Source organism: Cyprinus carpio, chromosome B3, assembly GCF_018340385.1.
Source record: "Cyprinus carpio isolate SPL01 chromosome B3, ASM1834038v1, whole genome shotgun sequence".
NCBI classification, from domain to species: domain Eukaryota; kingdom Metazoa; phylum Chordata; class Actinopteri; order Cypriniformes; family Cyprinidae; genus Cyprinus; species Cyprinus carpio.
Window position 1 is genome coordinate 1,903,688 of NC_056599.1, and position 13,670 is coordinate 1,917,357.

At 38.4% G+C, this 13,670-nt stretch overlaps 2 protein-coding genes across 2 annotated transcripts; both read right to left on the reverse strand.

Moving 5' to 3' along the window:
• Positions 1-944: 944 nt before the first annotated feature.
• LOC109100663 (tripartite motif-containing protein 16-like protein) lies at positions 945-6,298 on the reverse strand. The gene is made up of 6 exons (XM_042719470.1): positions 5,604-6,298; positions 5,368-5,454; positions 5,032-5,265; positions 4,787-4,937; positions 4,442-4,501; positions 945-2,051 (listed from the first exon to the last, which is right to left on the reverse strand). The coding sequence occupies exons 1-6, from the start codon at positions 6,213-6,215 to the stop codon at positions 1,510-1,512; spliced, it is 1,686 nt and encodes a 561-aa protein (XP_042575404.1). The 5' UTR covers positions 6,216-6,298; the 3' UTR covers positions 945-1,509.
• Positions 6,299-8,506: 2,208 nt separating this feature from the next.
• On the reverse strand, positions 8,507-11,258 carry LOC122136436. The gene is made up of 4 exons (XM_042719476.1): positions 11,056-11,258; positions 10,135-10,655; positions 9,896-10,017; positions 8,507-9,597 (listed from the first exon to the last, which is right to left on the reverse strand). Exons 1-4 carry the CDS (start codon positions 11,256-11,258, stop codon positions 9,088-9,090), a joined length of 1,356 nt encoding a protein of 451 aa, XP_042575410.1. The 3' UTR covers positions 8,507-9,087.
• Positions 11,259-13,670: the final 2,412 nt, after the last annotated feature.

Sequence of the window (13,670 nt, forward strand, 5' to 3'; positions counted from 1 at the left end):
TGACAGTCAGACCTTGAACTCACCTGTAGCCAGTCGAACTCAGTCAATGACCTCGAATAGTGCAAGTGTTGGAAAAGACGTGTCGTTCTTTATGACACATATCATAAAGAATGACATAGCAGTCAATATCAACCTTTGTTCACCATTTTTGAGCTTCGTTCATCAATACTCATTTTTGTTCAATTTACACTTCTGTGATGTTTCATTAACACAGATCCGATTTAGGTGAATACATGGCATTTTATATTGCGGTATACTTCATCAGAAGATTTGAGGAGGATTTGGTTTATTTGCTCTGTTAATTTTTATCTAAAATTGAAGTAACATACTAATTGAAAATGGGCTTCATGACAGATACTTGAGCATCTGTCAACTTTGTCTTATGTGTGGATGATTCAGTTTTACTAAAGCCTGTGCTTTCTAATTTTTCACAAACAGCTACTCTGAGCAGAAATGCAGCTCTAAATGTTTTAATTAGTGGTGAAAAATAACAATGCAAAACTGTCAAAGGAAACATTTAGTGTATACATTCTATATTCTAATAGCCAATTTTTCTATTTACTTTTGGTTGTAAGAGTCAGAAAATCAGAAACAAATTAAAACATTCAGAATGAGACTCTTAAACCTCATAGAACCTTAATAAAGAGCAAAACACTGCATGTCAAAACACTGCATATTAATATCACTGCATGTCAGACTCTGAACTCACCTGTATCAAGAGAAAATCACTACATTCAGTGCCTTCTGTGACAGTTTGACTCTTTAGCTGAATAAAGGACAAAGGATTTGTTGATCAATGTGGAAGTATCCACAGCTTTTCTAATCGTTACTGATCTCTAAATACAGGCGTGGAGTCTTGCAATTTCTGATTCCTGTAAAGTCACATCATCTACAGTAAATCAAAGCTACAAAGTTCATTCAAACAAAGTTCATTCTTTCAAGCATGCTTTACTTCAAATTTCTGCCACCTCATATTTGATACTATTACACCTCATGTTTTCATGCAGGACAAGATAACACATTTTGAATACACAGTGCCAAGCAAGTATAAGTTTGTAAACTAACAACCTTTTGTTACTAAATTCAAGGGATTCACCAAATTTCTCCTGCACTGTGAATGATTTTAATGTATTAAAAAAAAAAAAAAAACGTGAAAACTACAATTATTTGTGTTATTACTTTAATCAGATAGTCTTTGTCTACAATTATTACAATTCTGATCAAATCAAATTTTATGAGAAATCAATGTAGAAATACGGATATTTTCAAATAGTTCACAAACTTATTCAGTGATTTGAAAGACATTTCTGGCAGTGTTACACCAAATTTTAACAAAATCTCAAACACTTTCAACATTCATTTTCATAAAATCATTATTCTACTCTGATGATTATAAGTTTTGCTCTAAATAGATCTGTGATTATTATAAGTTCACTAGTGGTATTTCTGATTACTGATACTGACTCATCATGTAATGTGACAAAATAATCTATTCAACCTCCACATGATTTATTTGGTTAGATGACACAGTTTAATGGCTGAGTGTCTATCAAATCCAAACACAACATAAAGTGGCTGAGTGAATGTGGTCTGGACTCTGTGGATGAGACTCATTGTGTCAGAGACGCTGTAGAAGGACAAAATCCCTGCACTGTGATCCACATACACTCCTATTCTACTGGACACATGGGTTACAGGAAGGACAGTCTCAATGTTATTGTGCCAGAATGAGCAACAGTCTGGAGAGCAGCACAAACTCCAGGATTGATTGTTACGACCAACTGCACTCTCAGGACCATTTCCCTTCCTGCTGATGCTCTTATATGTCACTGCTATATCTACTCCTAACCTCCCATGTCCGCTCCACTCCACCTCCCAGTAACAGCGTCCAGTCACACTCTCTCTACACAATGCCTCTGCCCAAGAATCAAATCTGTCTGGATGATCAGGATAATGCTGGTTTATGCTAGTGTCAGTGATCACCGTGTTTCCCTCAGACAGACGGAGTAATTTATTCACTGAGTTCAGATCCAGAGTAAACAGATGGGAATCTGTTGAGGAAAAGCACACAATCATTTGAAATCTTCCTTTATTAATATAACAGAGTTGTGTTTTGAGAAAATTTGATGTTTTGAAAAATGGCGAAAACATCAATGAAACCTCCAGTAAAAATTCCAGTTAATTTAATATAACATATGTCAGCATTTAAAAGGTATAATTGCTGCTTTTTGTGGCAATTTTTTTTTGCAAATTTTGAAACGTTTTCATCAGTTATTTTACCTACGGATCAATGCATTTCTTACAGATGTCTGCTCATACGAAATCAGATACAGATGAAGTAGCACTGTAAGATTACATTTGTTTGAATGCATTATTGAGAGAGTGATTGCGTGTGAATAAGTGTGGTAGTACTTGTTTAAGTCATGCTTTCTGTTGAAAATATTCAGTATCTAGAAGGAACAAACAAATTCCTTGAGAACTATAACTTCCCGCTCATGTCCATTGCCGTCATAGCCTTCACATTCTTTCTGATTTGAGTGATCCTTCTCTATCAAGCTAGCATGTGAATTCTTGCTAAATATGCAGTTATACTATGGGCTGTTGGCATGACTTGTACTCGTGATGGAGCGGTGCTGGAGGGCTCTTGGAGTGAGTGAAAACCACAACACTCCGACTTTTAAAAAATCCGCTCCTTGCTCCAGTCAAAATCACACCGCTCCATTCCGCGCTCCACTCACATACTCTGGCAGACCAAAAATCATCACAAGTCATGCACCACTTCCTGCCAAAGTGGTCCAGTTTAGTTGCATCAGTTCGCAAAAGGGCATTTTCAACCCAGCATCCTGCCAAACCAGTGCCGACATGAGTTGGTCCTGAGCTGGTTAAAAGGTGGTTATGAGCTGGTCCGGAGCAGAAGCTAGTTGCTTGGGACCAGCATATGACCAGCTTAAGCCAGCTCATGCTTCAAAACATACCTAACCAGTATATGCTGTTTTATTTATTTATTTATTTATTTTTCAACAGGGAGGTCATCAGAAGAATGGGGGTGGGGGGGCACAGAATAGCCATAGCACAAAAACTGAACTTGTTAAAATTACAAATGACTTGCTTCTTGCGTCAGACCAAAGCTGCATCTCATTGCTAGTTTTACTTGATCTTAGTGCTGCGTTCGACACCATAGATCATGATATATTCATAGATCGATTACAAAACTATACGGGTATTCAAGGGCAGGCTTTAAGATGGTTTAGATCCTACCTGTCCAGTTGCTACCACTTTGTTTATCTAAATGGGGAGTCATCTCATTTATCACCAGTAAAATATGGAGTGCCACAAGGATCTGTCCTAGGTCCTCTGCTATTTTTAATATACATGTTGCCCCTTGGTAATATTATTAGAAAATACGGGTTCCATTGTTATGCTGATGATACTTTACTCTCTTTAAAATGGTCTGTCTTTTCTAACTGGTGTGTAGCCAGAAAAATTAGATCTCATTTCTTGCGACGTCATGTCAATGAGGGACATACCCCATCCACACTCAAGATGCATGTGGCAGCTATCACAGTCTACCATGCCCCAGTAGCTGACCAATCAGTTGGAAAGGCTGACTTAATAATAAATAATCAACCTGGGATCTGTTCACGTTCCTCAGGGCCCTCAGAGGCCTCCAGTTTGTGCTGCTTTAGATGGCTGAACTGAGGCCCCTTTCACTTAATTACAACCCTCCTTTTGGCTTTGGCATTGTTCAAGCGAGTATGATATTTACAAGCGTTTTTTGATGAATGCTTCCTGTCTTGAGTTTGTTCCAAATGACTATAAAGAGCCCTCGAGCCAAGGTGTGGCTATGTGCCAAAGGTGCTTTCCACTCCGTTCAAGGCACAGGATACAACTCTTGCTGCTCTTCATGATTTTGAGGATGAGCAGTCTTTGCATCTACTCTGCCCTATCCAGGACCTCACTAAGGGTAGTTGACGCAATAGGTTTGGCCTGTGCCTCCTTGGGACTACAATGGCCTGTTGGAGTAAGGGCCCAGTCCTCCAAGAGAATTTCCTCCTCCTGGGCGTAGTCAGGCAGGGTATCCATTAGTCACATCTGCATGGTTAGTTCTCACTGTCCACCTTTGCCAGGCTATAATCTAACTGTCCTTGCTCTTCAGGCATGGATTTTTTCTGCTAAACTGTTTTTGTCCTTTGATCAAACTTTTGCAAAATGTCTGCACTCAATGACCAAATGCATTTTTCCATCACTATCACATATGCAGCTATATCATAATGAAGGATTGTTCATATTTATTTTCATAACTGATCTGATAATTTTTTGTTGCAGCCAATGTATTTTAAAAATACTAAGAAAAAAAGTCTTATAACATTAATTTAGTGAAAAACAACACTCCCACTTAGACTGGATTTCAGATAGTTGTGAATTTTTCAAAGTAACTTACATTGTAGGAACTCCTTCCTGGTTGGATATTCAGGAGCAAGAATGACTTGGATCATTTTCACTACAAACACCAAAAACATCTGCAGTTTCATTCAGAAGTCAAGAACAAATTAAATCTACATTTGTATGTTTAAATAAAGTAATTTCTGAGATTAAATAACTATGTTTACATGTTCTTTTAAAAGTACAATTGATAGTACAATTGTAGCCTGGCTTCCAGAACGTGCACATTTTAACTGGACTACGTGAGAGATAACGTGAAAGAATCACAAGCAAGGTATTGTACTGAGACAGATTAAGAAATTAGCTCAACTATGCAAGATCTGCAGTATCTTGAGAAATGTACCTGTGGAAGAAATCTTTTCTATCTCTTCCCTGCAGAACCACTGCAAATTGTCTTTAAGCTGAGAGACAGATTTCACTAAATCATCAAAAGTCAGATGAGAACTGATAGTGAAGCAGTCTGTAGATCCAGAGAAAGAGACAGACTGCAAACTCTACAGTAAAAAAAAAAGACAAAAAAACATGACCTTAACCAGACTGAACCTTGATATAGTCCCCATCCTGCAGGTATGAAAAGATCTCTGTTACCTGGAGGGAGTGAATATGATCATCTGTGTGTGAAATCTGCTTCAGCTCAGCTTCTGTCTTCTTCAGCTCATTGATCTCCTGCTCCAGTCGCTCCAGTTTTATTTCAGCTGGACTCACTGCAGCTCTTTCCCGATCTCTGATCAGCTGCATCACCTCAGAGCGACGTTTCTCAATGGAGCGGACGAGTTCAGTGAAGATCCTCTCACTTTCCTCCACTGCTGTCTGTGCAGATTGCTGTTACAGGACACACATACAATCACACAGTGGTTTCAGTGGGACTATAAGAGCTCCAGTACTGCAGGAGAGACTCAAACTTTTCTTTTTCTCCAAACTTACCTTTTGAGACTCCACAGCCTCTCTCAGCTCCTGAAGATCTTTCTCTTTCTGCTGGATTATCTTCTGCAAATTTCTCTCCAAATGTCTCTGCAGAAAAAAAAAACTATGATTAAACCAACACTACCATTCAAAAGTCTGGGGTCAGTAAGAGTTTTTACTGTTTTCGGGGAAAAGGGGCCTCTTCTTCTGTTGCTTATGAGATACATTATTCACCTGTTTAATAGATACAGCAGTACCTGTTTATTTTTTCTTTCTGCTGCAGTTGAGACAGTGTCATGATTTTTGTGTTCATCCACCAAACACAGCATACAGATGCACTGCTGGTCGGTACGGCAATAAATGTCCAGCATTTTATCATGTAGAGGGCACATCATGTCCTGCAGTCGTCCAGTGGCATCCATCAGATTGTGTTTTTTACCTCTGAAGAGACTCTCATGCTGTTCAAGATGATTTTGACAGTAAGAACTTCGACACTCCAGACAGGATTTCACTGCTTTCTGTTTAATTCCAGTGCAGGAGTCGCACTGAACATCTCCAGATCCAGTGTGATGATGACGACGAGCAGGAACAGGTGGAGGAACAGGAGCAGCTTGAAGTCTTGTCTGTTTGAGCTTCTCCACCATTTCAGCAAACACCACATTTTTACCTAAAACTGGTCTTGGTGTGAAGGTCTGTCTGCACTGAGGGCAGCTGTAGATTCCCTTCCAATCCTCCTTATCCCAGCAACTTAAGATGCATCTCTTACAGTAACTGTGTCCACAGGGAATCGTCACTGGATCCTTCAGCAGATCCAGACACACTGGGCAGCTGAACTGATCTTCAGCCCATGAGATACTGGCTTCTGCCATTTCACTGTATGAACACAGACAGAGAGATGATCGACGCTCCAGCTCGACAGTTGACTTCCTTCTTTAAACTTGTGACTTTATCTATCTTCCTGATGGATTACTACTTACGAAACAGGTTTTTCTGCAGGGAGTGGCTCAGTACAGCTCTTAAAGGAGAATATGCATAAACACAAATAAAATAAATAAATAAATAAATAAAATAAAATCAATGAATGTATACTCATGCTGAAAGTTTTAAAATTATGTATATCCAAATACAAAGGCTGTGTGACAAATGTAACAGAAGAATTACTTACTATTACATAATGTTACCATCAAACAAATAAAGATTTACATTTTCTGAGTCGTTTACTATTTAATTATCATTGCTAACTGTGGTTGCATTGAAGATTAGTATTTTCCGAAGCAAACAAACACTATGTAGAAAAATGTTTAATGAATTCATACAAGCACTTTACTTTCTGTAGGGGTTTAGGAATGTGGTCGGGTTGAAATATGAAGAAGCAACTATGCTCATAATGTTCCAGAAGGAGTTACTATAGCCTCCCATAAGCATCATAATGTGTTATTGCAATACACTGCAACAGCACTGGTTAGTTCTCACCACAGTTTTAAAAACTGCTCAAAAAAACGTTTTCTCTCAGATAATGTGTGCAATGTCATCTCACAGTCTGAAACGTCTGTCATAGCAAATCAACACATGCTGTTGTGATGTGAATAATTTAATCGACACCGACGTGTCATCGTTAAAATTAACAAGTTTTCTCCAACAGTTAAAATTATCGGATGCTTACACTGTCTTCTTTGTTGTGCAACACAAACACCTCTTCTAAAATCTCAGAAAAAGTAGTCTGGGGTTTCATGACCCTTGAAATTGAATTCAAGGCGATGTCTTTAAAGTCAATTTAAATTAATGCTAACACTTGTAGTGCATTAGTTTGCTTTAATGTGTTCAAAGCACATTCAAAGATTTCTCCATTTGATCACTGTTATTCCCCTCAAGGTCTAAAAAAACAGCTATGAGCAGATATGCAGCTTTATTAGTACGATGCACACGGAAGCTCGACAGTCAAGTTCCTCCTTGATTTGGAGGGTTTGTATATCCTCCTGATGACATACTTGAGGAAGGAATGACTTGGGGTTTTTTTTAGTAGCCTATTAGTAGTAGTACAAGCCCTGAAGTTTTAGAAGAGTTCATGTTTAGGAATGTGGTTTGAGGAGATCTGAAATAGAAACTACAATCTTTGTGTTGCAGGAGAATTGAATTATGCACATAATGTTCTACAAACATATTGTGTTACTGTTACTGTTACTGTACAGTCATTTTTTAAACGCTTTAGTTAAATGATCAAGCATCATTTCTAAGCACTGCTGATTTGGTATACTGTACAATAAATGAATCACACGATCAAAACCATCCTTTCCTTTGAACTTCCTGATACCACACATACCGGGGTCGGGGCTGTTGGGAATCTGAAAAATCCCAAATATATTCAGAATGATAATCTGGAAGGAAGAGAAGCAAGCTTTTAGAAACAGGAGAATCCTGTTGGTTGAAATGTTAGAAATGTCTTCAAGAGGTCAGAGTAAACTGTAAACAAAATGTGAATTATAATCATCACATGCTATGAGGCGCCGCCTAGGATTTAAATCAAACTTCGCTTATGAATACATGTATAAAACACGTGCATAAACACCTATACATTACTCACATATACATGCATACTACTGGATGTTCACAAATACATATATTAAATACACATGCACACTAATATGAAATCGATACCAATACATGTAATGTTAACAATGAATGCATACACACTTGTGAATAACTTGCGTATACATATAAACTTGACGCGTGCATACACCAAAAGACACTCGCATATATGTATAAGCTCGATCCATGCATATACACCTACACACACTCGCGCATACATATAAACTGGCTGCATACAAACACAACTGCACATACTCGCATATACATACAGTATAAACTTGATCCATGCATATACACCTACACACACTCGCGCATACATATAAACTCGCTGCATACAAACACAACTGCACATACTCGCATATACATACAGTGTTGGGGCTAGTTACTCAAAAAAGTAATATATTACATATAACATATTACTCTCAAAAATAGTAATGCCTTACTTTACTTTATTACTCCCTGGAGAAAGTAACTAGTTATATTACTAGTTATATTACTAGTTACATTTTTTTTCTTAGTTACTCTATAATTGCCTGAGATGCATCAGATGGAGGGAGAACATACAAAGGAGGAGTGTTCTTTAGGGTCTTTATTACGCCAACAACAGACTGGCACTGTCTAGCACAAATAACTACAAACAACTGTACTTGTGCAATCAAGTACAAACAAGTATTAACTTCCTCAATGTTTAACAAACACCGTCTGGTGCAAACAATCAATAAATTTGATTATCAATTTATAACAAGTCCAAACATATATTAACTTCCTCAATGTTTAACAAACACTGTCTAGTGCAAACAATCAATTTGATTGTCAATTTATAACAAGTACAAGAACATATTAACTTCCTCAATGTTTAACAAAAACCATCTAGTGCAAAAAATCATTTTGATTGTTGATTAACAAGTACAAACAAAAAAAATATTAACTTCCTCAAAAAAATATATCCATAAATAAAAAAGACTGGCCTTACCAGCACTGTGTAGAGGAGAGGTAAATTGTTAAAAAGCAAAACACAGTGCAGAGGAGAGGTAGGTTGTTGAAATGAGTTAAAGCAAATACAGAAGACTCAAAGTAAATAAAAGGAAAAATACAGTTGGCATTTACTGTAATGCATTTTTCTGGTGCAAAATATGAGCTTCTGAATGTGTCAGCTTATTTGTCAAAGTAGTGGTTATACCTCATAAGGAGGAGTCTCTCAAAGCGCTTGTCTCCTAACCTGTTCCTCCTTGGAGTGAGAACAAGGCTTCCCAGGCTGAATAGCCTCTCCACTGGAGCACTGGATGCTGGTGCTGTATTGTATTTTAAAGATAAGTTCTTAATTCTGGGGAAGTTGTCTAGGACCCCCATCTCTGACCCAGACTTCAGGTACTCCATCACCTCCCTGTCTGGGCCAAAAGATCCTGAATCCTGCTCTTCCTCAAACACAAAAAAGTCATCCTCACTACTGCTGGATGCTGGACTAATCTGTGGAGGCCTGACCTCATGCTCCTCATTGTGGGGGGCAGCCAGGGGTGAAGCACGACACTCTGTTATCAGCAGATTCTTTAGGGCCTCTCTCCTGGTCTCTTCCCTCAACCACCTCATCTTGAACTTCGGCAGAGTGACAGCAGCCAGGAGACCCTCCCTACTGTCCAAAACAGAAGCAAAGCGGGTTTTGATGGCCTGTAAGAAAGAGATTTCTAAAATTAGATATTTCTCTTAAAGAGGAAAAACATACCTTCCTGTGGAAGGAGTTGACATGTAAATGATGCAACAGGCATATTGACTATACCAGGTCTTCAGAAACACAGTATACAATTCTTACATTCTCTAAGAGCCTATTTCAGTGTGAAATTTAGAAGACTGTGATAATGGAAGCATCTGTGATAGTGGAGGGATGTGCAATTGTGCATATGACAGGCTTCTCTCATATCACACAAAGTTACAGTCAGTAAGTCTTAAATACACACTCACAGCCTACCTGCACTATGACATCAGGCAGATTTGCCATCATCTCGGAGAGGCCGGGACGCAATGCCAAGGTCTTTGACATCAGAGACTCCAGTGTCGGTAATAGATTGCCATAATAACAATCATTTTCCCCTGGAATTAATGAATATGAATCAATTAATGAATTGCTTGTTTGATTCAGATGTTTAACATTAAAAAAAAGGAAAGGCAAGAAGCCACAGGTTTACATTAACCTATACTTTATCTCACCTTGTAAACGGTCCAAAGCTTTTGTAAGCGGTTTTGTGACTGTGCAATACTCCACAAGGAATTTGTACTCTCGCTCGGAAAAGGCTCGTACACCTAACTGACTGCAGAGAGTTGTCAACTGTGGTCTGGATATCTCAGTTATTCGTGCAACTGCATTGTGGAAAGAGTTCCATCTCGTCACTGTAGGCACCATGAGCTTTTTTCCACAAAGGCTTTCCACTAGCTCTGCAGCTACTGTAGACCGGCTGGCCTTAGTCCAGAGGGCAGAGCACTTTGCAGTGGCACTTCTGTAAATTGTTTTGTTTGTCACTGTCAACCATTTTTCAATATCAACAGTTGATATCAAATTAAGTGTGTGCGAGGCACATCTTAAGTGAGGGGGGAGAGTAAAGTGTCCTGGATCTTCTTGTTCTGTGGAGAGCACTTCTTGTACATCGGTAAATGACACTTCTTCATCCTCCCCTGATCCCTCGTCCTCTGAATCGGATGCTGCTGCTGCTGCTGGCTTGGGCTCATACTCCCTGAATGTGAGAAGTGCAAGAAGAAAAAAAAACTATAATGTGTGGCCTATTCAATTCAAATTTTATTTTTGTTATAATTGTGATTTTATAATATTTAGATATGAATCCAACTGAATCCAACTTGTGAAAAGATATCTTTCAGGCAAATAGCATATAGCACAAATGTTGAGTAAAAACATTAACAAACAGAATAAAATTACATTTGTTAAAAAAAAAAAAAAAAAACTATTATCTTGTTACAAAATTAAATGTTATTGTCTGGGGTCTCTGGAGACCCCAAAAAAACACGAGTGTAGACATAAATAAAGACCATCAGAGGGTTAATGCAATCAAATTAAACAATTCATTAACTTATACATTTGCAAATAAGTACAAGTAAGTAAACTATTATTCAACTGACCTGAAAGCCTTAACAAAATTCGATCCATTGTCTGTGACTGTTGCTGTGACCTTCTCTGACAGTCCATAAGATGAGTGAACCTGCTCAATTTCAGTGGCCACAATGTCATATGTGTAGGTATGATGACATAGCAACCACTCGCGGCGAACATTCTGCCTCAAAAATGTGTTCCAAACTGCGTGGTACTGTAATGTGTGTGTCATTCAATATCTACTCCTGGCCGCCTGGTGGGAGTATGTTTTTCCTGAATACGACGTTAACTACGTTGAGTGCAAACCCCTGCAGCGTTGGACACTTTGGGATTTCAGCCCTGAGGTGTTTTCAGGTCACCGCGAATTTGGGAAAATTTGCGTGGCTTTCAACCGGTCGGTGGGCTTCATCTAAGCTTTGGACACTACTGAAAGGTAGGTGGACATAAATACATAGCTTTTATCTTGGTACTGACGAAATTCCATCGAAATCGATAGAGGAGAAGGTATTTAACTAAATCGCGGAAATTGGGTAGTCACATTTGTGGCAGGTAGATTAGCGAACGCCCTGTCAGATGCACTGCAGGCCTTGTTTTAAAAAAAAAAAAAAAAAAAACATCGTATGTTTTTAACTCATTCTCACGGTGTTTTTCTTGAATTTATTACTGATGCTATGTAGTTTAATATGTATATCATGTTTTTTCTGACATAACTTGTCGAAATGGTAACATAGTTTACATCACTTTGAGTTCTCTTACTGAGGACTAGCCTGTAACTCTGTCTAAATTAATAGGCTAAGAACACTTGATATGACAGTAAGCCTGGCAAAATACAACGTGGATATGACAAAGTGAACAAGCATAGTATTATTTAGATCTTTTATGCACTTTTTCATGTAACCTCTAGATGAATACAGAAAATCTGTGCACATAATTTAAAAGTGGCATTGGATCTGTGAATGTGATCAAAAAGTTATGCTTGCTTGTTGTCTGTTAAATTTTTTTTTTTTTACTCTTTTATCCAAAGTATCCTGCGACACATAAGCCATGTTGATTAAAACATTTTATGTCCAATTTCCTTGAATCATGTAGATTATGTAGATTTACAAACATGTAAGAGGATTCTCAAAGTTTATTAGGCTTCTGGTGTGGTTTATGTTAGAGAAATCCAGTGTTAATCAATGTATGTACAGTTGAGGGGCTCGTTAGCCTAATATTTGATGTTATTTCTTTACAGCTAATTATGAAAAGGAGAAAGGGGCCCAACACACAGCCAGGTCTAGCCAGACAGCACCTCCTGGACAAGTACTGTGATGTACCATCTTCTCATTTTATACAAAATGGACATGTTCTCTATCTTTACATCACAGCTGGAGAATCCAGCAGAACTGCAACTGCAAGAGAACTTATTAGATACATACCAGAAATGACTGAAGAACAGGCGATTACTAAAGTGAAGCTGCTTGTTGAAAAAACTTTAACAAAATACAGAAAGCTAACTAATGAGTGAGAATTTAGTCAGTTTGAAGTAGTATGTAGCCTAAAATTTTGTGGAATCTCCACTACCACCACAGTTCCCTGGGCAAAGTCTCCTTCTGCTGAACAAGTTCTGAAACGTAGTCCTTTGTAGACAAGACAGGTTGCTAGGACCAATTGTCCTTCTTGTACCAGATATAAGGAGTCTCTAAAAAACATGAGGCAGAAACATCTGCAGATGCAGAGAAGCAAGTACCTGGCAATTAAGACACTCAGAGCACGGCAGAAAAATAAAGGAACAATAAGGATACTTAATCAGAAACTGAAAAGAAAAGAAAAGCAAATATCCGACTTGAAATATCTGTTGAAATCACATGAGGCTGAAACCATCGCTAAATTAAAAAAGCAATACAAAGTGAAAGCAAGAAGTCATATGCGACTGAAGAAATCCCTTACACACATGAGGCGAGAGGACAAATCAAATGCTGTTGATGATGTGGAACAAAGATGCTGCAAATTAGAAGAAATAATTAATTCAATGGACAGTGAGATTCATGATCTTCAGGTCGAAAACCTTCTTTTGGGAGAAAAAAATCCAGGATTTGGAAAGTGAAAAAAAGCTTACAAAAACAGATGCGAAGTCATACTCAAATGAAATGTGATTGATGGTGTTTGATGCGATATCCAATCAGGTGCCCACTGCCAACATCCACAATTTGATTAAAAAGTTCGGGCTGCGCTTCAAAATTTGTTTAAGTGATGTGCCAAAAAGGGCTACTGTGGAAGCCATGACCAGAGAACTGGGGGCAATAAGTGACCTTCAGACTGCCGAAGCACTTTTAGTGAACTCACACTGTACCCTGGGTTTTGATGCAACCACACAGGAGGGAATCCACTTAAACAGCATACATTTCACCACCAAAGAGAACTGTTATGTTGTTGCTGTAGATGAACTTCCAGGAGGCACTGCTGAGGATTACCAGATCCATATTTGTGACTCCATCAGTAACCTTGCAAATGTCTACTGTCATTTTTTTGAGGCAGACTACGAAATTATTCTTCAAAAAATGATAGAGAATATATCAAACACGCTCACTGACCGCTGTGCTGCCAATCATGCGGCCATTCGTTTAGTCTGTGCGTCTTGGAACAAGGCCTTGAATGAGCTGAA